Source organism: Herpailurus yagouaroundi, unplaced genomic scaffold (assembly GCF_014898765.1).
Source record: "Herpailurus yagouaroundi ecotype Mexico unplaced genomic scaffold, PumYag 164, whole genome shotgun sequence".
Classification (NCBI taxonomy): domain Eukaryota; kingdom Metazoa; phylum Chordata; class Mammalia; order Carnivora; family Felidae; genus Herpailurus; species Herpailurus yagouaroundi.
Window position 1 is genome coordinate 33,346,778 of NW_024412405.1, and position 25,158 is coordinate 33,371,935.

At 38.2% G+C, this 25,158-nt stretch overlaps 2 protein-coding genes across 2 annotated transcripts in view; one reads left to right on the forward strand and one right to left on the reverse strand.

Moving 5' to 3' along the window:
- UCHL3 (ubiquitin C-terminal hydrolase L3) overlaps positions 1-25,158 on the reverse strand; it is a 100,844-nt gene that overhangs the window by 49,025 nt on the left and 26,661 nt on the right. The gene's annotated exons all lie outside the window — the stretch shown is intronic.
- Positions 5,897-24,291, forward strand: COMMD6 (COMM domain containing 6). Its single transcript, XM_040487359.1, has 4 exons — positions 5,897-6,018; positions 6,108-6,119; positions 22,004-22,156; positions 23,962-24,291. Exons 1-4 carry the CDS (start codon positions 5,977-5,979, stop codon positions 24,010-24,012), a joined length of 258 nt encoding a protein of 85 aa, XP_040343293.1. The 5' UTR covers positions 5,897-5,976; the 3' UTR covers positions 24,013-24,291.

Genomic DNA, 25,158 nt, shown 5'->3' on the forward strand with positions numbered 1-25,158 from the left:
TCTAGGCTCAGGGCCACCCAGTTTTCCCTAGAAAACTATGGGGATCAATTTCTCTGTACACCTGTAACTCATTTGTGGTGTACCACTGTGACTACTCACTGTCTTATATTATTTATCTAAATAGGAATACGTCTAGCTGTCTTCCTACTGTATGGATATGGATCCTGTCATCACCTGCCTTGAACCTGCATCTCATTGCCAAACCACCATTGCAAAACATACGCTTTTTGCAGTACTTAAGAACATATCCTAACCTTACATTATTTGGCCTCATCTGCCTGTGGGACAGCTTAATAATTCTCCCCACTTGATCAGAAGTCATGACTACCATAATCTAGCCATGTTTCTATAAGGCAGGCACTTAACCTACTTAGGTCTTATTTTAAATAACAGACTCTATAAGGTCACTTTCAGCCAAAAGTTGAAACCTGTGTCTTGCAAGTTTCAGATAAATGTGCCAATTGGCCGGGTGAAATGAGAAAGGAATGTGGGGACAATGACACACTGTAACATCTAAAACGTATCTAAATGCATTCTTACTCAGTTTTTGATATAGTTTGTTTTGTTTTCCTTGTTTGGTTTTAAATACATGGGTAGGCCAGGTTGGCCAAAAGGCTAAGAATCTGCGTAATCTGCTTTAAACTCTAAAACCTCTATGAATCTAGGATCAGTGATCATGGTTTATTCCCAATTCTGCATCTTTGCTTATGTTGACCATTGATGACTACTGCTATCTTCAACCTCCCACCCCCACCACAACACACACACACACACACACACACACACCATCACTCATATTCTTGAATATCCTGGAGAATAAGTAGAACATTCAGTTACCACAAGGCAGCTGAGAAGGATTTCGGCACCTACTCTGGGAGTCCCTCTGGAGTTCTCTGAGATTAGATTGCGGACCGTAAATTAAAAGCAGAATTGGAAGTTTTCCCTATTAGCCAGGTGATGTTGCTTAACATTCTTGAACCTCAGTTTTTTCATCTTTAAAATGGAGATGATGCATGATATAGATAGCTTATAGGTTTCTTTTGAGGACTGAATAGCATGATGGTGGTAATAGGAACCAATTATGTGCTTTACATATGTGATCTCATTTAATGTTTAATAAAACCCGTGTAAGTCAAATATGAATAGCCTCGGTTTTACAGATTAGAAAGCTGTTGTTCAGGAAGGTCACCTTCCTGAAGTCACACAGCTGAGTGTGAGAAGACAGATTTAGATTCAGATTCAGGGCTATGTGACTCTACAGCCTCCGGCACTGTCATGGTTTCCTATTACTGCTGAAACAAATTTCCACAAACTCTGTGACTTGAAAAAACAGAAATTTGTTATTTTACAGTCTGAAGGTCGGAAGTCTAAAACGGGTCTCACTGGGCTAAAGTCAAGGTGTTAGCAGGCTCGACTCCTGGATGGGAGAACTCATTTTCATTCCTTTTCCAGCTTCAAGAATCTGCCTGCCTTCCTTGGCTCTTGGCCTCCACCACTGACACTTTCTCTCTGACTCTAACTCCTCTGTCACCATCTTCTACATATAAGGGCCATTGTGATTACACTGGGCCCACCTCAGTAATCCGGGGACATGTCCTTAGTTTAAGATTCTCTGAGGAGCGCCTAGGTGGCTCAGTTGGTTAAGCATCCAACTTTGGTTCAGGTCACAGTCTCGTAGTTCATGGGTTCAAGCCCAACATTGGGCTCTGTCTGTGCTGGTAGCACGGAGCCTGCTTGGAATTCTCCCTCTCGCCTCTCTTTCTGCCCCTCCCCCACTTGTGCTTTCTCTCTCTCTCAAAATAAATACACTTAAAAAAATTCTTTTTAAAGATTCTCTGATTAGCAAACTTAATTCCATCTGTAAATTTAATGCTCCCTTGCTATGTAACACAGTATTTTCATAGATTCTGGGGATTTAGAAGTGAATATTTGTTAAATTAATTAAACATGGAGGCCATCAGACTGGGATGGCTCTGATGCTGTGGTGGCCTACGTAAGCAAACCAAAATCTGCGCCTACAAATGCCTCAAGGTTATGGGATCAAAATACTAAGGGCAACCAAATCATAACTAGACAACTAGGCTTAAGCCACCGCCAATCAATATTTTCCTTACTTTGCTTCTACCATTTCTCTCTGAAATCTCTGTCTGAGCTCCCATCAGTGGAGTGTTCCTAACCAACTTCTGGTATGGCACTGCCCAATTGGAATCGATTTTTGCTCAAATAAACTCTTAAAATTTTTGATTGGCCTCAGTTTATCTTTTAACACATCTTTGGAGGCCCATTATTCTGCCTACCACATCCACTGACTGTGTAGAATAGTATAATACAGTATTAGTAAATGTATTTAGTGGTTATCTGTTGTTTTTGTTCCTTCAGTATCTTTTCATCCAAGTTTTGTGGCATTGTCCTCACCTGCACCTCCTAGGGTGCATCTTCTTATCCCTTTTGCTGCTAGTGACTCTGCCAATTATACAATTCTACCTCTTGTGGCCACAACAGGGGACATAGGGAAAGAATAGTATTGCATCACCCTAAACCCAGTATTGGTCCAAGGGGTAAGCAGATGACCCAAACAAGCAAGTTGGTCTCCTTTCTAAGAATTGAGATGGGAGAGCAGCTTTCTCTTTCCCTTTGGATTATAAACCACAGGTTATGACCTCAGAGATGCTAGAAGGCATGTGTCCATAGGCAGATATGGAGAAGCCTAAGAGAATGAAGCCAACAGACAAATTGAAGGTCAGATTACAGTTGAGAAAGTTTGGTCCCTTTGCTATTCAAGTCTCATAATTCTATGACATTCCTGCAGTTGGCTCTACCCTTACATTTCAGAGGCCATGCCTGTGAGACGATGATTTTGCTATTTTGCTCAGGCTAGTTTGAGCTGGGCTAATACCACTTGGCACCAAAAAAAAAAAAAAAAAAAAGCCCTAAAATAAAAGCTTAGATTGAAGTATTACTTGCTTCATGTGTGTCAATTATATTTTCTCCATTACACTGTAATCCTTGTGAGGTCAGAGTTCATGCCATTGTTTTGTGGACATCCTCCTATACATCGGTCAGTGCTCATTTTGTTTGTTTGTTTGTTTGTTTGTTTGTTTGTTTAAGAGCTCAAAAAAAGGGGGGGCTGGGTGGCTCAGTTGGTTAACCTTCTGCTTCCAGCTCAGGTCATGATTTCATGGTACGTGAGTTTGAGCCCTGTGTCGGGCTCTGTGCTAACAGGTCAGAGTATGGAGACTGCTTTGGATTTTGTGTCTCCCTCTCTCTCTGCCCCTCCCCTGCTTACACACACACACACACACACACACACACACACTCTCTCTCTCTCTCTCTCAAAAATAAGTAAAATAATTTTTAAAAAAGAGTTCCAAAAAACGTTTTATTTATGCCTTATTTACACATAATCACAAAAATAAATATAAATAAAGCAGAAGTTACGCCTATACATCTTTAATTTTAGCATTTTTCTTGACTCTATTCATAAAATCTGTGTTTTTCAAGTCTGAAGCTTGCATACATTGTGATCTTTTATAAGATGGAGGTCTTAAAAATAAGCACTTGATCCTATGTGCTGATGAAGTGTCAAGAGCGCAAGAACAAGATTAACGATGGGCCAAGATTGGCCTGAACTCTACTGACATCTTACTCTCCCCAAATTTTATCAATAGATTTTTGAAAAGGGACACTTATGTCTAAAAAAAAAAACAAAACAAAAAAACACACAAAAAAACCTTTTTTGTGTGAAAAACACAAAAATTAACTTCTTTATATCATCTTTTCACCTTTTGGAAGCATTTTTATGTAATTAAGAAGTGTTTGAGGGGCGCCTGGGTGCCGCAGTCGGTTAAGCGTCCGACTTCAGCCAGGTCACGATCTCGCGGTCCGTGAGTTCGAGCCCCGCGTCGGGCTCTGGGCTGATGGCTCAGAGCCTGGAGCCTGTTTCCGATTCTGTGTCTCCCTCTCTCTCTGCCCCTCCCCCATTCATGCTCTGTCTCTCTCTGTCCCAAAAAATAAATAAACGTTGAAAAAAAAATAAAAAAAAAAAAGAAGTGTTTTGAGTGTGTATATGTGTGTACGTGTGTGCATGCGTGTGTGCAGGCATGCAGCCCTCCAAGGAGCATAATCTTCACATGGATCATAATCTGATGGCAACCAAGAACTTCAGAGAAATATTCCCTTACAAACAGAATTGATGCACATACCAGTGGGATGCATCACCAGTGTCCTGTCCAGAGTTTCTTTCATAGGAAAGAAACCACTGGATTAATTCAGTGCTATGTTCCCAAGCCAGTTAGGACTTTTAATCATGTCCAATAACCTTGAGTTAGTGGCTGTTTGGCACAGATTCTCAGTGTTACATGCCAGGCACAATTCTAGGGGTTTTACATGTGTTAACTAATGTAATTCTCCAACAATCCTATGACTGTTTGCAGTAGGCAGAATTTTAAAGATGCCCCTCCCCCTAAGGGTCCCTTCCCCTGGTTATTCAATCAGGCACTAATCTGGGTACTGCTCTGAAAGGATTGTGTAGGTTATTTAAGGTTGTGGACCTTGAGATGTAGAGATTATCTTGGATTATCTGAGTATGCTCAGTCTAATCATTTGAGACCTTAAAGACAGAAGCTGCTCAAGCTGGAGTCAGAGATTGGTGAAAGAAGACAAGAAAGGAGAGATGATGCAGAAGGGGAGGTCAGAATGATTCAAAGTGTGAGGAGGACTTGACCTGCCATTAATGGCTTTGAAGACAGAGGAAAAGGGCCACAAGCCAAAGAATGCTGATGTCCTTTAGACACTGAGAACCCCCATCCAAAAGCTAGCAAGGAAGTGAGACCTTCATTGAACTGAGTTCTGGCAACAACCAGGAACAGATTCTCCCTCAGAGGGTCCAGTGAAAAACCACTGCAGTCCGATGGACCCTTCAATAGTGCAGTTCTAGATATGAAGAGACAGAGCAGACACAATAACTAAATTCAACAAGTAGTTCTTGATTAGATTCTGGGGGTGGGTAGGGTTGGAAAGTTTTAAAGAATGTCGTTGAGACCACTGGAGAAATTTGAACTTGCCCGACGTGTTAGATCCCAGTATTTTGTCAGTGTTAAATCTGTGTAGTAGTATTGTGGTAGTATTGTGATGACTTAGGAAATGCGCCATATGCTCAAGTATTTAGAGATGAAATGCCATCATTACCGTGTATGGAGCTAAAGGTAAAGCAAATGGTTAAAATGTTAAGTTGGTGAATCTAGATGAAGGGTATAGAGATGTTCATTGAACCTGCTTTTGCAACTTTTCTCTAAAAATTTGCGTTTTTTAAAATAAAAATTTGGCGAGAAAGATAAGTCGCTTTAGCTACTGGGTAGAATGGATGTGAGCTGCGTAGGAGGAAAGAAGACCAGATGAGACGGTTATTCCCGCGGTCACGTTGAGGGCTGGAGTAGGTCAGTGGCAGCGTGATAAAGAATAGCATCCCCATCCCACCGCAGCTGGGCCAGTGCAATAAATCCGAGTGACAAAAGCTAATCATATAACTATAGTTACCATTGGGATCTCCCAGCCCAACGACTTCTGTGGGAGGAAAGGAGGTGGTGGTCCAGCTGTTTTTGAACTTTGTGGAGATACATTAGTCGCGCGCCCGCCAGCTCACGCGCGCAAAAAGCGCTGTGGGCCCAGACCGGAAGAGTCCACGTTTCCAGGTCAGAAGGGGAAGGAGGCATACTGAAGTTAATCTATCCATCACTTCATAAGGTATCTCCAAAATCTTGGGACCTTTCCCCCATAGAAATTTCCTTGCTGCTGAGTGTCTCCTTGAAACTAATATTTAATTAACACTCAGGGTGAGTTACACAAATATGTTTGTTTCGAGCCCCCTACTTCCGCTGCGTGCGCCGGTCCGCGAGGGGCGGGAGGAGGAAGCGGAAGTGCTGGCGCCCGGGGACAGACCACCGGATCGGTAGGTGGTGTGAGCCCCAGCGGTTTGGTATGGAGGACTGCGGCGAGCCGCAACTGGATGCCAAGTCCAAGGTAAGTCCTGTCCTGAGAGGAGCCGGGGCAGCGGGGCTCTGGAGCTAGAGGGATCTTTCCCTAAATTGTGTTCTCTGCTTCCATTTCAGGTCACCAACCAGGTGAGTGAATGGGCGGCCCCGCCCTCCGCTGGGCGTCAGCTGGGCAAGGGGCTGGCGGTCGTACCTGGCCTTCCTCAGCTGTCCCCCTAGTCCAACGCCTGTGTCTGCGACTCTGTGACTTTCGTCCCGCCACCTAGAATTGCTCTTTCCACTTTGCCCCGGACGCAGTAGCTGCTGCCATTGTAATTGAACCTGCACCACCCACTCCAGCCCAAAGCGGACAGAGCAATTACTGTTCGTGCTGAGAGTTTATTCAAAGCCAGGTACACAGTATTGTGGCGTGTGCTATATAAAGAGAAGAAATTGTTAAAATATACAAAGGTAGAGCTGCAAACATGTTCGAAGTCTTTAAAAAAGTTACTTTGTAGCTGGAAAGTATACCTCCTTTAACCTTTCAATGTCTACCTTTTTTATGCCAGAAATAAGAATTTGAATTTTAAAATATTTTTATGCCTCTTTGTTCTAAGTGTTCCTGTCCTGTTCCAGGTAATAAATTATTTTTAGGCAGATAGCCTAATAACACATTTCCCAGAGGAACAGTACTAAAACTAGAGCATTTTAGGTCAGGAGTTTCCCAGGCCCAAACAAAATGTAAGAAAGGGATGAGATAAGAAATAAAAGGGCAGAGGGATGTCCATTGACTGCTCTCTGTCATCTGTCTCCAAATGCTATTGCTTCCGAGGATTCCTGGGAAGTAGGGGGCACTCAGAAAGATTAATCAACCCCCTTATCTGGCTTTGCTCTGAGTTATTGGGTTAGTGTACTTTGATTCAGCCTCTTATAAATTATTGTATCCATTCACTTACACCAAATCATATGTTTAGTTGAGTAAGACGTGCTGAAACTGAATTATATTGATTATAGGGCTTTAATAAATTGAACCTCTTTGGGGGGGGCTAGTGTTTAAAACAACACAGATTTATAATGGTTCTGGAAGGTGGAAGTCTGAAATTAGTTTTGTGGGGCTCAAGTCAAGGTGTTGGCTGGGCTGTGTTCCTTGTGGAAGCGCTAGGGAAGATTTTATTTCCTTTTCTTTCCGGTTTCTAGAGGCTGTCTGCACTCCTTGGCTTGTGGCTTTTACTTCTGTCTTGAAGGCACAGCATTCCTACCTCTGCTGCCATCACCACAACTCTTTCCTGTGACTCTGAACCTTTTGCCTCCTTATGACTATGTTGGGCCCACCTGGGTAATTCAGGAAACTCTCCCAATCTCAAGATCTTTAATTTCGTCCTGTCTGTAAAGTCTGTTTTGTCATATAGGATGACGTATTCACAGGTTTTGGGGATTAGAATGCAGACATTTGGTCGGGGGAGGGGGCTGTTTTCAGCCTACTCCTCATTCCTTTTGTGCAGTCATTCACAGGTTATATGATCGTTTACATAGAAAAAGCCAAGATAATGCACAAACATTAGAATTAGTATGAGACTTTAGCAAGATGATTTAATTGTTTAATTCAGACACAGAGCTGAAAAATATTTTTATAAGAGACATCATTTACAACATAAATTATAAAGTACTTTGCAATATATCTAACAAAGGATGTTTAAAACCTTTATGAAGAAAATTATGATGAGTGCTAGACTGTCAGTTTCTAGTCTGGCATGTATGGAGCTCGGAATATGGAAGACGTCACTTCATCCTAACCATGAGTAAGAAGCGGAACAAACCGAAGAATGAACAAGTCTTAGATCCGTCAGAGAAGTGAGGTCACAGGACAAACTGCTGCCCCCAAATTGGAGAGACAGTGAGGTGAATACAGAGAATTACAATTTAACGGAATGGAAATCGCTGTGGAAACCAGTGCCAGGATGGGAACATCCAAACTATGATTGATAAGTTGCTAGAGGCTCAGTGTGGACAAGTCTGAGAATTAGAATCTCAGGGATCCAGTCATGGGAGGGGGGCACCCTCACACTTTTGTGAGTTTCACCTCCAGGAACTCCTAAATTGAACATTTTAATTCCTAGTTTATGATGTGGTTCTAAATATAATGCTCGGGCAGGGGGTTAGATTATTCAAGAATATCATTGAAGGAAGAAGAATCCATTACCCAGCTCTCAGTCATTTATGTTTGTAGTATATGCTTTTTAAAATGCACCAGATATAGCTAATATTTAGGCTTGACCTATAATACCTTTTCTTGTTCTTTAAATATTTCTCACCAATGTATGAATTAGTCAGGTTAATTGGGATCACACCTCCAGTGAGAGTTCACGTACCGCCCCCCCCCTGCTACACCCTACTATCTATCAGCCATCAGCATACTGTTCTCTCCATCTTTAAAATGTACTCTAAAGGCATCTTCCCCTGCCACCACCTGAGTCCAAGCCTTCATCCTCTTGCCTAGACTACTACAATAGGCTCCTAATTGAGTCTCCTAGCTTTCCTTCTTAAACATGATGCCCTATCCAGCAATTTGGGTGAGCCTTTTGCAATTTAAGTTAGACCAGGTCTTTACCCTGCTCAGTCTTTTAAGTGATTCCTGTCACACCAGAAAAAAAGTCTTATATATTGACCATGGCCTGCGGGGCCATTCAAAAACTGATCTCTCATCTCTTGTAGCTCATGCCGCTCGAGCCACCTGGGCCCCATTGTTGTTCCCTAGTTGTGTCAGGCATGCTTCTCCCTCTGTCCAGAATGCTGTCTCTTCCAGAGGTCCATGTGCTTTTTCCTTTTCTTTATTCTGTTCCCTTTCTACTCAAAAGCCACTCCTCAGAGAAGTCACCCCCACGCTCTACCTAAATAACCTTCCCAGTCATTCTATCCCCTTACTCTGCATTTTTTTTTACACTTTTTATATTTATTTCTTGTTAATATTTATTTGTTTATTGTCTGCCTTCCCCACTGGAAGTTAAGGTCCTGAGGTCAGGAACTTTGTTTTATTCTTTTTTATATCCCCAGTGCTTAGAAAATCGTATTCTTCAGTAAATTCTTATTGAATGTTAGAGCATAAAGACATAGCAACTTATCCAAAGCTACATTGTTAGAAGGTAGCAGAGCTGAGATTCAAATTCAGGTCTGTCTGACTTCAGAATCTGTTTGTTAAATCTAACAAGTCATAGTGCTACATATGACCCAGCACCAGAGGTCTCAGATTATCCATTTTTACACATTTTGATAGTGTTTCAAAGTAGTTCATGATTTTCCTTTAGATGTCTAATTAGAACTCTTCCTCACAGGTGAATGATTAGTCCTACTGCTGCCACATGTTATCGCTTTCTTTCTTACCAGTTGTATGGTACAAATCAACGTAAGATGTTTTACTGACACATAATATCTTGTGTTACTTTCCCTCTTCCCATATATGAGACCTAGTGACTTAAACTATTGTGCGTTTTATAAAGTGGTTCATAAATGTATGACTGTTTTTGTTCTTTTGTGTATTGTGTTGGGTGTATGAACTGCCCTTAAGAAGTTTACAGTCTAGTGGATGTAGAGGTGGGAGGCAAATCCACAAATGACTCCTGTACGAGGTAGAATGTTCTAAATGGTCGAGTGTAAGAAATGACAGGAATATTCATAGAAAGGTTGAGTAAACCCAGGGAAGACTTCATGGAGCAGGTAGACTTTGAGAGGAGTTTGAAGTAGATGTTTGAGAATTCTGTTGCAAGAAGGATGAGCAGTATGAGCATAAGTGTAAAGACTGAATGAGAATCTAAAGAAGGGAGGCAGTCCCTTTTGGATATGGGTGGGAAAACTGGGATTGTTTCGGGCAATGACTCAAGTGCCTGGTTGGTAACTAACTCGTGAGACAGTAGACTTTACAGGTTTTGACCTGTGTTATTAGATTTGGTTCATCTATAAACAGTATTTGGAGACTCTAGTCTGGATTAGAGCCAACAAAGACTGTAGGCGAGAAACTAATTAGGAGGCTATGGTAAAATTTAAGGCAAGATTAAAAAAAACAAAAACAACTTTGTGTAGGTCTATAGCAGTGAGACTCGGAAGAAGGGAATAAATGTTGGCATTCTCTGAAATAAAATTTGAATACCTATCAATTCTTACATATTTTGAGTAAGAGAGAGAAAAATCAGTTTACCACCATTTCAAACCCGTGACACTATGGGAATGGCATTCATCAGTAGACATGAAATGAGGATGAAAAACACTTTTGAGGGAAGATGATGTGTACCTGGTGTTGGAGGGCATATGTACTATGAATTTATTAGTAGTGAACGTGCTTAATGGCAAAGGCTTTGTTCTTCTGTATTATTTTTATTGGAGGTATTAGCGTCCCTCAGAGGTAAATAACAGGTTTCACTAACCAAATATGAAATATCTTTTAGCTGTTTTTGTCAAAATTTCTAGAAACTAATATATTTCAGATTTATATGATTATGAGAATTTTTTTTTCAAATTTTTATTTAAATTCTAGTTAGTTAACATGAAGTGCAATATTGGTTTCAGGAGTAGAAGTCAGTGATTTATCACTAGCATAAAATACCCAGTGCTCATCACAACAGGTGCTCTCCTAATACCCATCACCTATCTAGTCCATCCCACCTCCACTTGCCTCCATCAACTCTGTTTGTTCTCTATCTTTAAGAGTCTCCGATGGTTTGTTTCCCACTCTCTTTTCTCCCCCCTCCTATATGTTCATCTGTTTTGTTTCTTTAATTCCACATATGAGTGAAATCACATGCTATTTGTCTTTCTCTGACTTATTTCACTTAGCATAATACACTCTGTCTGCATCCACTTTGTGGCAAATGGCAAGATTTCCTCCTTTTTGATGGCTGAGTAATATTCCATTATACATATATACCACAGCTTCTTTATTCATTTATTAGTCATTGGACATTTGGACTCTGCATAGTTTGGCCATTGTTGGTAGTGCTGCTGTAAACATCAGGGTGCATGTACCCCTTTTGAATCTTTATTTTTGTATCCTTTGGGTAAATATCCAGTAGTGCAGCTGCTGGATTGTAGGGTAGTTCTATTTTTAACTTTTTGAGGACCCTCCATACTGTTTTCCAGAGTGACTGCACCAGTTTGCATTCCCATCAACAGTGCAAAAGGGTTCCCTTTTCTACACTTCCTTACCAACACCTGTTGTTTATTGTGTTGTTAATTTTAGCCATTCTGACAGGTGTGAGGTGGAATCTCTTCGTGGTTTTGATTTGTTATTTCCCTGATGGTGAGTGAGCATCTTTTCATGTGTCTGTTAGCCATCTGGATGTCTTTGGAAAAATGCCTGTTCATGTCTTCTGCCCATGAGAATGAATTTTCGATGTCATTAACGAATAAATGTTAAGTTTATTGACAAAGTTATTCTCAGCTGATTATGTTTACACTGCTTTAGTTATCATTGCTGTGTAACAAACTACCGAAAACTCAGTGACTTGAAACAACAGTTTAATGATCTTCCAAGACTCTGGGGGTTACCTGGACTTAGCTAGCTTGTACTCCCCGTCATTTAGGAGTGTGATTGAGCCAGAAACGAAGGGGGCTCACATGGCTAGTGATAACTTCGACTAAGAGCTCAGCCAGAGCTAATAATTGGAGTGATTTGACTCTTCCTACATGGCTGCTCAAATTAGGGTAGCTGGGTTCCAAGAGGGAGAGTCCCAAGAGCCAGCCTTCCATGAAGAAGGAGGCAGACACTTTCAGTTCTCCTAAGGTCTAGGCTCAAAGATTCCAGAAAGCCTCTTCTGTCATATTCTGTTGCTTAAAGCAATCACAGGGACAACTCAGATGGCTGCAGGGGGAGAATAAGCTCCACTTAATATGAGGAGTGACATGTATGTACAGGGAGGGGTGACACTAATTGTTGGAAGCCATCTTTAGAGACCAGTTACCACATGCCTGAGCAGTTCCAAACATATTAGTTCAACAAATACTTATTTGAACATTCACTTTGTACCACATACTGTTCTAGTAGATTCAGTAGTAAACTAGATGGATAATGTTCTTTCTCTTAGGAAGTTTGCATTTTTTGGGGAGACAGGTGATAAGGAAATGTGATAATTTCAGATAATGATGAGTGCCACTGAGAACATTAAAAAGAGTATGGGTGAAGGTGCCTGTAAACAAGAAGAGGAAGGGGGAGCCAGGGTGGCTTAGTCGGTTAAGCGTCAGACTCTTGATTTCAGCTCATGTCATGACCTCCCAGTTTGTGAGATCCAGCCTCAGTTCAGGTTCAGGCTATGCGCTGTCACTGCAACCAAATTCCCGCTTGGGATTCTTGCTCTCCTCTCTCTGTCCCTCCCCCCACTTGTGTGTATGTCCTCTCTCTCTCTCTAAATAAACAAATAAACTTAAAAAAAATCCTTTAAGAAAATGAGGAAGACTAATGACTTGGAAAATGTATACTTGGACTAGAGTAATATGAATTCTTAAGTAGAAATTTGCTAATAACTCCTGCCTTAATCACTTTACACATGTAAACACAGGGTGTGGCATAGCGCTGTCCAATAGAACTTCTATGATGGCAGAAATGTTCTGTGTTGGTTGGCACTGTCCAGTATGGGAGCAGTAGCCATATGTGGCCATGGAGCACTTGCTATGTGGCTAGCACAACTGAGGAACTGAAAACGATTTTTATTTTATTAATTTAAGTAGTCACATTTGGGTAATGCCTGCTGTATTGGACAGCTCAGGTTTAGCATTTAGAAGATGATAAATGTTCTCATGCCACCCTAGACCAATTTACTTTCTTGACCTACTACAACTTAATTTAATTCCAGATAGTAATCATGTTGCAGCTAGGCATAATGAAAACTGGATAGAATATGGCATCAGACAAATTAGGGTTGGAATAACAGCTATATTAGTTTGAGATCATTGGATGAGTTGTTTGACCAGTCTTTTCCTTTCAATACTTTTGAGAGAGATTAATGTGTGCAGAATAGTTAGCATTCCTTCCTTTGGCAAACTTTCACTTAAAAAAGGAGAGGCCATAGAAGTGTGTATTTTATGACTCTGTAAAAATTACATATGAGGACTAGAAATGGGGATACAGGAATAAGAAAGTAGTTTCTAGGATGGAGTTGTACATGATTGTTTTTCTAGTATTTTATGTCGTATTTTGACAAAATAAAAATTAAATTTAAACCGAAGTGGTCTTTATCGATATTTTTTCTTTATGGACAATTTTTATATGATGTTTTGTGTAAGTAATTGCAGCTACCATATCAATTTTAAGTGTGACTGACTACAGCTAATGTCTTCGTTTATCTTTCAATATCTATATTTGTTTTGTGGTTTTTTTTTCTTTGTATTCGTTTTACTTTGGGATGTTCTCATACTTTTTTCACTACTCATGTACTAGTTTGTACATTTTCATTTTTAATTCACGTTCATAATTCTACAAGAGTTTTTGGGCTATATTACTTCATTCTTAATATTCTCCCTAATGGAAGCATGTTCTGTTCTGATTTTTCTCTTTTGTTCTTTTCTTATTAAAATCCTTGATACAGTTAATTCCTATTTAAGGCTAAACCACATTTATTAGAAAGTTTGCTTTAAAAAAATTTTTTTTTGTTTACATTTATTCATTTTTGAGAGAGAGAGAGAGAGAGAGTGAGCATGAGCAGGGGAGGGGCAGGGAGAGAGGGAAACACAGAATCTAAAGCAGGCTCCAGGCTGCTGTCAGCACAGAGCCCGACACAGGGCCCAAACTCATGAATTGTGAGATCATGACCTGAGCCAAAGTTGGATGCTTAACCAACTGAGCCATCCAGGCGCCCCTTTAATTTGCTTTTAATTTGCACTTAAATGTTAAGGTTACGATTTGAAAAATTCTCATCTCATAAACCTAACCCCAGCTTTTTTTTTATTTAGGAATACTCATTTTGCACAGTAAGTTCTTCATATTTCCTCACCTGCCCGTTTCACCGTTGCAATGATCAGTGGATTCCAACATTGTATTCCTTACTTGCTTTTCGGTTTGAAATGGTCTAAATAATCCAGAGTTTTATTTCAGACGAAGTCAAATAGGTAATGATTTTCTGTACCATTTTCCTGTATACAGGAAAGCAACAAGGAATTGTACAGGCTGAATAAGTTTAAGAATGAGTATCACCATTGATCTAATATAAAAACTGTATGTCTAACCATGAACTCAAATTCTGTTCCTGGATTTTTAGCCACTTACTGAATATTGCTATTTAAATATCCTCTATCACCACTTGATAATACCTTTGGACTGGATATATAGAGTCCTAATTGATACATGATATCAGAATTCTCATCATCCACACTCGGATTTCCATAGTTGTCTTGGATCTCTCCCATAATTATGAGGAAAATAATCAAGGCCTACTGATTCATTCTTTAAGGATCAGCTTAACCCTACCTTTACCACCTCAGTTCAGGCACTTAAAATAATCAGGCACCTGGATTATTGTATTCTGCTGCCACCAGATGAATGTTTTTTAATCAATACTTTCATATCATTCCCTTTACTGAAAAGTTTCAGTGAGTCCCCACTGCATACAGGAAACATTTAAATGACTTAATATGATATATTTCCCATGAGATCAAGTATACGAGAATACTTTGAAAACCTCTGAAAATTCAGGATTCGAAAAGATTTATTGGCTTCTTGACTTCTTTTGTCAGCTTTATATTCCATACTTCCTTATAGGAGCCTTCCCCTTTAAGGCACGTAAATGCTTTGTTTCTCTCTCTCTCTTTTTTTTTTTAATTTTTATTTATTTTTGAGAGAAAGAGGCAGAGCATGAGAGAGGAAGGGGCAGAGAGGGAGAAATAGAACTTGAAGCAGGCTCTGGGCTCCGAGCTGTCAGCACAGAGCCTGATGTGGGGCTCGAACTCACGAACTGTGAGATCATGACCTGAGCCGAAGTTAGACGCTTAACCGACTGAGCCACCCAGGCGCCCCAATGCTCTCTTATACCAGATACTGACTATCTCCATCTCCAGTTGGTTCAGCTAAATATTATTAAACATTTATTTTTTTGTCACATGTATATTTATGGAATATATAAAGAAAACACATTTTCCTCTCATATTCAGTTGTATTTAATCTTCAAAACTGAGCTGAAAGCTTACGCCCTCTGTAAAGCATTCCCTTGGTCACTGTATTGTACAATAAAATTTTCCTTTCAACCAGAAATGTGAAACTCATTGATTTATATTCACTTCCCACACCTGATACCTACAAGATAGCATAGGCAAAAAAAGTGCATTATCATGGACAGCTTAATGAATAATTTTAAAGTGAACACCTTTGTAACCACAATCAAATTCAAGAAATGGACCATTACCAGTATTCCAGAAGCCCACCACATGCCCTTCCCCAATCAAACCCCTCCCTTCCCTCCTCCCTAGAGGTAATGACGATCCTTTTGTGATGATCATGTTCTGACCTTTATGTATAGTTTTCCCACCTGTGTATGCAACCTTAATATTATACTTCCTATTTCTCAAGTTTAAGTGAATGTTATCACATAACTTTTGACTTCGTTTCTTTCAACATTTTTGGTGTTAAGTGTAGCTGAAGTTCATTGCTGTACATATTTCACTTATCCATCTTACTACTGATGAATATTTGGGTGGTTTCAGTTTAGGGCTATTAGGGATATAGTTGCTCAGAACATACATGTATTCTGTGTACATATGCACAAGTTTTTCTAGGATATATCTCTAGTAATTGAGTTGCTGGATCAGAGGTATACGTAACTTTGGTTTCACTAGATAAAACCAATACTCCAAAACATTAGCCCAATTTAGGCTTCCATCGATAGCATGTGACACATACTTCATTGCCAGTACTTGGAATTGGCAGATTAAAGATTTTGCCATTTTGGTAGGTGTGTGGTGGTATCTTACTGTGTTCCAAATTTGCATTTCTCTGTTTCCTAATGAAGGTGAGTACCTTTCCATAAGTTTATTAACCATTTGTAGTTCTTCTGTTATCTTCTCCTTTATTTTTACATAGAAAACTTTTATTTAAAATGGAATTACACAATCTTTTTACCTATTAAAGATGTTAACCTTCTATAGCACTAGCCTGGCTTTATTATATTAGCAGAGTAGCCCAAAGTGCATCTGAGACGGGAGAAAATTTTGGTCTCCACCAATCCCTCCTTTAATTTTAAATTTAAATTTTTAAAAGTTCAGTTTATTTAAACTAATAAAAAAGTTCACCCATTTCTCCCACTCCCCCAACTCCCTCTTGCAACCACCAGCGTGCTCTGTTTTATGTGCTTAGTTTTCTTTGGTAGATTCCACATGTAAGAGATCATACGGTATTTGTCTTTTTCTGTCTTTTTCACTTAGCATAATGTTCTGAAGGTCTAGCTATGTTGTTGCATATTCTTGTTTATGGCTGAATAATATTCCGTTGTTTGTACATACTACATTTTCCTTATCCCTTCATCCAGTGATGGACACTTAGGTTGTTTCCATATCTTGGTTAGTGTAACAATGCAGCAATGAACATGGGAATGCAGATATCTTTTTGAATTAGTGTTTTCATTTTCTTCAGATAACTACCCAGAAGCGGGAATGCTAGATCATTTGGCAGTTATATTTTTAATTTTTTGAGGAAGCTTCATACTGTTTTTCATAGTGGCTGCACCAATCTATATTCCTACCAACAGTGCATGAGGGTTCCCTTTTCTCTACCTTCTCATAAATGATTATTTCTTGTTTTTTTTTTATAATAGCATTTCTGACAGGTGTGGGGTGATATTATGATTTTGACACATATTTCCCTGATGATTAATGATGTTGAGAATCTTTTCATGTACCTATTGGAGATTTAGGTGTCTTTTTTTTGGGACAATGTCTATTTAGTGTTCTCATTTTCTTTTTTAAGTTTATTTAATGAGAGAGAGAGAGAGAGAGAGGAATGAGCAGGCAAGGGGCAGAGGGAGATGGAGAGAGAGAATTCTGAGCAGGCTGTACACTGACAGCAGAGCCCGACGTGGGGCTCAAATCTATAAACTGTGAGATCATGACTTGAGCCAAAACCAAGAGTCGGTCATTCAATTGACTGAGCCACCCAGGCACCCCCGCTTCTGCTCATTTTTAAGTCCGATTTTTGTTTGTTTGTTTGTTTGTTTGTTTGTTTGTATGGAGTTGTATGAGTTCTTTACATTTTTTGGATATTAACCCCTTGTCATTTATGATTTGCAGTTATATTCTCCCATTCAGTAGGTTGCCTTTTTGGTAAGGTTTGTTTGCTAGTTTATTTATTTATTGAGAGAGAGAGAGTGGGAGAGGGGCAGACAGAGAAATCCCAAGCAGGCTCGGCACTGTCAGTGGGGAGCCCAATGCAGGGCTTGAACCCAGGAACCATGAGATCATAACCTGACCTGATGTCCAGCACTCAAGTGACTGAGCCACCCAGGCACCCCGCCTTTTCATTTTGCCGGTGGTTTCCTTTGCTATGCGGAAGCTTTTTAATTTAATGTAGTCCCACTTGTATACTTTTGCTTTTGCTGCTTTTGCTTTTGGTGTCAAACTCAAAAAATCATCGCCAAGACTTCTGTGTCAGGGAGCTTACTGCCTACATTTTCTTCTAGGAATTTTATGGTTTCAAGTCTTACTTTCAAGTCGTTAACCATTTTGAGTAAATTTTTATGTATGGTATAAGATAGTGGTCAAGTTTCCTTCTTTTGCATGTGGCTGTTCAGTTTTCCCAGTATTATTTATTGAAGATACTGTCCTTTCACTGCTGTATATTCTTACCTCCTTTGACATAAGCTAAATAACCTTATATGCATGGGTTTATTTCTGTGAGCTCTCGATTATGTTGCATTTGACCTGTGTGTCTTTTTTTCATGCCAATACCGTACTTTTAAAACTACTATACCTTTGTAATACAGTTTGAAACCAGAAAGCGTGATGCCTCCAGCTTTGTTCTTTCTAAAATTGCTTTGGCTCTTTGGGGTCTTCTGTGCTTTCATACTTATTTTAGGAGTTTTTTCTATTTCTGTGAAAATTATCATTGGGATTTTGATAGGGATTGCATTGAATCTGTAGATTGCTTTGGGTAGTAAGGACAACATTAGTTCTTCCAATCCATGAGCACAGGATATCTTTCCATTTATTTGTGTCTTCAATTTCTTTCATTAATGTCTTGTAGTTTTCAGTGTATAAGTCTTTCACCTCCTTGGTTAAATTTATTCCTAGGTATTTTATTCTTTTTGATGCAATCATAAATGGTATTATTTTCTAATGAGCTATCTGAAAGAGAAATTGAGAAAACATTTCTCTTTCAGAGAGTTCATTATTAGTGCATAAACATGCAACAGATTTTTATGTATTCCTTTTGTACCCTACAACTTTATTGAATTTATTAGTTCTACCAGTTTTTTTTAATTTTTAGTTTTTTTTATTCTTTCTTAATGAAATCCTTAAGGTTTCCTTTGTATGTCATCTGCAAATAGTGACAGTTTTACTTCTTTCCCTCCAGTTTGGATGCCTTTTACTTGTTTTTCTTTCCTAATTGCTCTGACTAGGAATTCTAATTCTATGTTGAATAAAATTGGTGAGGGTGGACATCATCATCATGTTCCTGATCTGAAAGGAAAAGCTTTTAGCTTTTCATTATTGAGTATCATGTTAGTTGTAAGCTTGTCATATATTTATCATATATATATACACACACACATACATACACATATATGTACATATATATGTATACATATGTGTATGTATATGTGTATATATCTATATATACACACACACATACATATAAGCTTGTCATATATTTATCATATATATACACACACATATACATACACATATATGTACATATATATGTATACATATGTGTATGTGTGTGTGTGTGTGTGTATATATATATACACACACATACATATATATAGCCTTTATTATGTTAAGGTATATTCCCTCTATAGCTGCTTTGTTGAGAGGTTGTTGTTTTTTTTTATATATGGATATTGAAGTTTGTCAGATGCTTTTTTCTGCTTCTATTGAGATGATTATATATGATTTTTATCTTTTATCTTTTTATTTTATTTATTTTTTATTATTTTTTTTAAATGTGTATCACATTGACTGATTTATAGATGTTGAACCAACCTTGCATCCCTGGAATAACTGATTTGATCATGGTATATGGTCCTATTAATATACTGTTGAATTCAGTTTGCTAATTTTTTTTGAGAATTTTGCATTTATGTTCATCAGGAATATTGGCCTGTAATTTTCTGTTCTTGTGGCATACCTGTCTCCTTTTAGTATCAGGGTAATGTTGGCTTCATAAGTTTGTTTGGAAAAGTTCTCCCTGGTTTTTTGTTTTGTTTTGCTTGTTTTGTGGCAGAGTTTGAGAAGGATTCATATTAATTCTTGTTTTAATGTTTGGTGGAATTCATCAGTGAAACCATCTGGTCTCTGACTTCTGTTTGTTGGGAAGTCTTTGATTACTGATTCACTCTCTTGCTAGTAGTTGGTCTGTTCATATTTCCTAATTCATCATGATTCATGCTTGGTGGTTTGTATGTTGCTAGGAATTTTTCCATTTCTTCTAGGTTGTTCAATTTGTTGGTATGTAAGTGTTTACAGTGGTATCTTATGATCCTGTGTATTTCTGTGGAATCACTTATAACATCTCCTCTTTCATTTTGGATTTTATTTTCCTCTTTTTTCTTGGTAAGTCTAGCTAAAGCCTTAATTTTTGTTTAATCTTTAAGTTAAAATGCTCAATTTTGTCTTTTGCAGAACCAGTTTTTAGTTTTCTTCATATTTTCTATTGTCTTTTTAGTCTCTATTTCATTTATTTCTACTCTAATCTTTGTTATATCCTTTCTTCTGCTGACTTTGGGCATCTGTTCCTTTTCTGTTTTCTTGAAGTGTAAAGTTAGCTTATTTATTTGAGATTTTTCTTGTTTCTTGATGTAGGCATTTATCACCATGAACTTCTATTTTAGAACTGCTTTTGCTGCATCCCACACAATTTGGCATGCTACATTTGCATTTTGCTTTGTCTCAAGGTATTTTTTAGATTTCTCTTTTCATTTCTTCTTTGACCCGTCGATTATTTAGTAGCATGTTGTTATGTCTCCACATATTTGTGGATATTCTAGATTTTTTCTTGTAATTGATGTCTAGTTTCATACCATTGTGGTTGGAAGAGATGCCTCAGAGGATATCGATCCTAGCAAATGTTCCATGTGCATTTGAGAAGAATGTGTATTCTGTTGCCTTTGGATGGAATGTTCTGTAAATAACTGTTAAGTCCATTTGGGCTAACATGTTATTTAAAGCTGATGTTTCTTTATTGATTTTCCATCTGGATGTTCTATCCATTGATATAAGAAGGGTATTAAAGTCTCCTACTATCATATTGCTGTCTATTTCTCATTCTAGGTCTGTTAATATTTGGGTTGTATATCTAGTATTCCTATGTTGGATGCATAAATATTTACACATTATATCTTCTTGTTGGATTGACTACTTTATCATTATGTAACTTCCTTTTTGTTTCTTATTACAGTGTTTTAAAGTCTATTTGTCTGGTATTAAGCATAGCTACCTCAGCTTTCTTTGGTTTCTATCTGCATGGAATATCTTTTTCCATCCTTCATTTTCAGTCTGTTTGCCTTCTTACCTCTGGAGCATGTCTCGTCTAGGCGGTATATAGATAAGTCTTGTTTATAAAAGATCCCAAATTTTATAAAAAGAGATTTATTAACAAGGAAAGCTTTTTGTCCTATCAGCATTAATTTGGTAGCAAAAAGTATCATTCAAGGGTTACCTGGGTGGCTTAGTTGGTTAAGCATCCAACTCTTGATTTCGGCACAGGTCATGATCTCACAGTCATGAGACTGAGCCCCGCATCAGGCTCTGTGCTGTGCGTGGAGCCTGCTGGAGAGTCTGTTTGCCTCTTCCTTTGCCCCTCCCCCTGCCGGCACGAGTGCTTGTTCATGTGCACATGCATACTTGCCTTCTCTGTCAAAAAAAGTAGTCAACAAGTATTTTTTGTGAGTGCCTACTGTGTACCATTTACTTGTCTAAGCTTTGAAACAAGAAACAGAATTCCTCTACTCACAGTCTGCTGTTTTAGAGTCAGTTTTAAGAGCTGCATTTATCCAATCTTGTTTTATGCCACAGCAACACTGAGCAGTCATTGATAGAAAATAGATTAAAAGTAAAGACAGCTAGTAGTCAATAAGCAGTAATCTTTGGAGTCAAACAGACTTTGGTTTCAGTTCTGATCACAGAAATGTGTGACCTTGCACACGCTATCTAAGCTCTCTGAAATTCAGTTTTGTCATCTACAAAATAGAAATAATAGCCTATGATGTTATGATGATTCAGTGAGGCATTGAATACATGTAAACTACATAGCACCTCACCTGATGAGTGTTCATCATCCTCAGTGATGAAATCTAAAACCACCTTATCACCCAGTGTTTATGTCAGTGTAAGGCTTTAGGCTGAGGATCCTCATGAAGAAGGAAACTGGAATGATTCCCATGTGAGTCTCAGTCACATAAGGAGATGGTATTTAATTCACCTTCCACTTCAGGACTTTTGGGTTGCGGGATGGGAGAAAGCATATGTGGAACAGGAAAGTGAGGTAAGAGAGGTCACAAGGCATTGGGAGTCCCCTTAAACGCCAGAGCAAAATGAAAGGAAACCTAGGAATACCACATCTTCCTTCTACCTCCATTTTATACCTGGTGAAGATTTGTGTGTGTGTGTGCGTGTGTGTGTTTACTGTTGTAATTATGACAGTATTGTTTTCCAGCTCTTTATATCCCTTATTGCCTCTCTCCATTTTCATTTGATTATTGTTCCCATAACAGTATTAAATGAAGGTATTTTCTTTTACTCTGACCAGCATTGAAACTAAAAGTTCAATGTGAGAGCAGTAAAACTGAATAAATATCTGCATTCGTGGCATTGTTATTACCAATGTATTGTTCTGTAATGTTTCATTACAGCTTGTAGATTTTCAGTGGAAACTGGGGATGGCAGTGAGCTCAGACAGTTACAGATCTCTCAAGTATCCTTACGTTGCAGTGTTGCTGAAGGTGATGGATCATTCAGGCCAAGTGAAGAACAAGTCCTTTGAAATGACAATTCCACAGTTTCAGGTTTGTGATTTCACTCATTCAATTGTAGTTCCTGATTCTGTAATTGCTACTTAAACACGCAATCTTTCTTGAGGGAAAATTTTAATTGTTTGTATTTGCAGCTGTTTTGATGTGTATTTATTAGTACACACAAAAGATCTAAATTTTTTTTCTTTGGGAACTTGATAAATTTCAGTACTTTCAATATAATGCTGAATTTGTGTACCGTCACATTTGATCACTTTCACAGTGCTCCTCTGTGAATATATTTAGGACGTTTTTGTCTTCTCTGGTAGGATACTTACTTTGCATTTAACTGTTTTATTCTTATTCTTTTTAGGCTTAATTTCAAGAATGATAAGCTAAATGAATCTTAACTTTGAAATAGGCTTAATGCCTGCTTGGGATTCTCTTTCTCCCTCTCTCTCTCTCTGCCCCTTCCCCACTTGCACTCTCTCTCTTCCTATCTCAAAATAAATAAATAAACTTAAAAAAAAAAAAGGAAATAGTGACATCCAACTTCTTTCCATAATGAGTTTACATATAAATTAAAATGAAATATATATACTCTTAAGTAGTAAAATAGAGAATTAAGACCAAATAAGAAGGAAAATGAAAATATGTAAGTCATTAGAGAGTATCCTAATTGATGAGGTTAAGTTTCAAATTTGCCTCCTAGCTTCCTGGTGGGTAGAGGAGAAGAAAGGAAAAGAGAATTTGCTTGCTCCCTCTCTTATTGGAGATTTGGGAGATTGGAAAAAAAGATGACTTTTATAGGAGAACAACCATGCCAGCTTAATTTTTAATTTTTTTTAATGTTAATTTATTTTTGAGAGAGACAGAGACAGAATGTGAGTGGGTTAGGGGCAGAGAGAGAGGGAGACACAGAATCCGAAGCAGGCTCCAGGCTCCGAGCTGTCAGCACAGAGCCTGACACGGGCTCGAACTCATGAGTGGTGAGATCGTGACCTGAGCCGAAGTTGGACACTCAACTGACTGAGCCACCCAGGCGCCCCACCATCTTAATTTTTAAATGAAAGGGAACTACGCTTCTACCATTTAAACCATTGTCATTGTTGGGTTTCTCTTATTGTAACTAAACCCATATCTTAAACAAGGCAGCTCCTATCATTCTGAAATACAGTCTTTCACTAAATTTAAAGTGGTTTGAAGCCTGGAAACCAAACTGTCATTTTTTTCAAAGATTCTATTTTTAAATAATTTCTACACCCAATATGGGGCTCAGACTCATAACCCCGAGATCAGGAGTTGTATATTGTACTGACTGAGGCAGCCAGGTGTCCCCCAAAATCATTTTTGTTTTTATCTTCATTGCCTAGTACAATGTTGGGTATTTAATAACGCTTTCTGGTATAATATCAAAAGAATTTTGTTTTGTGCTTTATTTTGTTTTTATTATTTATTATTATTTTTTAGAGAGAGAGCATGAGCAGTGGAGGGAGGGAGAGAGAATTGTAAACAGGCTTCATACCCAGCATGGAGCCCAATGGGGGCTCAATCTCATGACCCTAAGATCATGAACTGAGCTGAAAATCAAGAGTCTGACGCTTAACTGACTGAGCCTTCCAGGTGCTCCTCTGAAAGTTTAATCATGAGCTAATTATCCAACCCTACAATAGTAATTTTGCTTGCAATTTGCAAATTGCATTTGTTTGTTTTGTATAACTTTCCAATAATAATTGTGATATAGACATTAACATACAAACTTAATATGTCCTATAGCCTCTAGTGGTCAGATATAAGTAAAAGAACTACTTAACCTATCCTCTAAAAGCAAAGTTAATATTTTCCTTTTTTCTCTGCAGAATTTCTACAGACAGTTCAAGGAAATTGCTGCAGTTATTGAAACTGTGTGAAAACTGATTACTTGGTTGATAAGTTATGGCCATCATTCTAAAATTGTGGACTTCACTTTCTGTAACAAACTGTATGTGGATCCAATGATATTTATTGACTGAAAATTGTACTTTTGTTTTTCTATTTTTTAATAATAAAAAAATCACACAAACAGGAATTAGATAGTGGTGGTCAATGCAAAACTTTGTGAATATACTAAAAGCTACTCAATTGAACACTTTAAAGGGTGAACTCTGTTTTGTAAACTATATCTCAATAAAAAATCAGAGTTAAATGATTGATTTTGAAGGCAACACAAGTTTATGTATTAGACCAATAGTTTTATTATTTATTTATTTATATATTTATTTATTTATTTTAAAAAATTTTTTTTGATATTTTTTTATTTTTGAGACAGAGAGAGACAGAACATGAATGGAGGAGGGTCAGAGAGAGGGAGACACAGAATCTGAAGCAGACACCAGGCTCCGAGCTGTCAGCACAGAGCCCGACGCGGGGCTCGAACTCATGGACTATGAGATCATGACCTAAGCTGAAGTTGGACACTTAACTGACTGAGCCACCCAGGTGCCCCTAGACCAAGAGTTTTAAATTTTATTAATAATGCTACCCATTTTATAAACAAAATCTTTTATGGAGTCCTATATATAAAATATGTATAAATTTTTTAAAAGGTAGTATTTGATTATTATAACATTTCAAATTCAGTTTTTCAGTATTCACTTATAATAACAGCAATCGGTGAGAATAGTGAGCCTGCTCCCTCTCAAGCATTTAGATCAGGTTAGGAATGACCATTGCTGCCTTAAAACAGTCGTTTGTTATTAACATTTATAGGAAGTTCAAGTACATGCTCAGAGATAGAAAAATAAGTTTTATTTTGAGCTCTCTATATAACTGAGTTAACCTGGTAGCGCAAATTACTGTGTTAGATGATTTCTGTTGAATTTAAATTTATAAAGCAGTTGTGAAAATATTTCATAAAGCCAAAGCAATCAGCACTATATGGCATTGCTTAGGAATAAACAACTACACCACTAGAATATACTAGGTGGCCGAGAAATCGATCAAGGCATTTGGGACAAGGATGGTATTTCAGTTGGATGGGAAAATGTGATTTATTTAATAAATTATACTAGCTGTCA

Coding starts and splice junctions, on each gene's coding strand:
- COMMD6 (XM_040487359.1), top strand. CDS start 5,977: ATGGAGGACTGCGGCGAGCCGCAACTGGATGCCAAGTCCAAG. Junction 22,157..23,961: donor TGACAATTCCACAGTTTCAG/GTTTGTGATTTC, acceptor TTTTCTCTGCAG/AATTTCTACAGACAGTTCAA.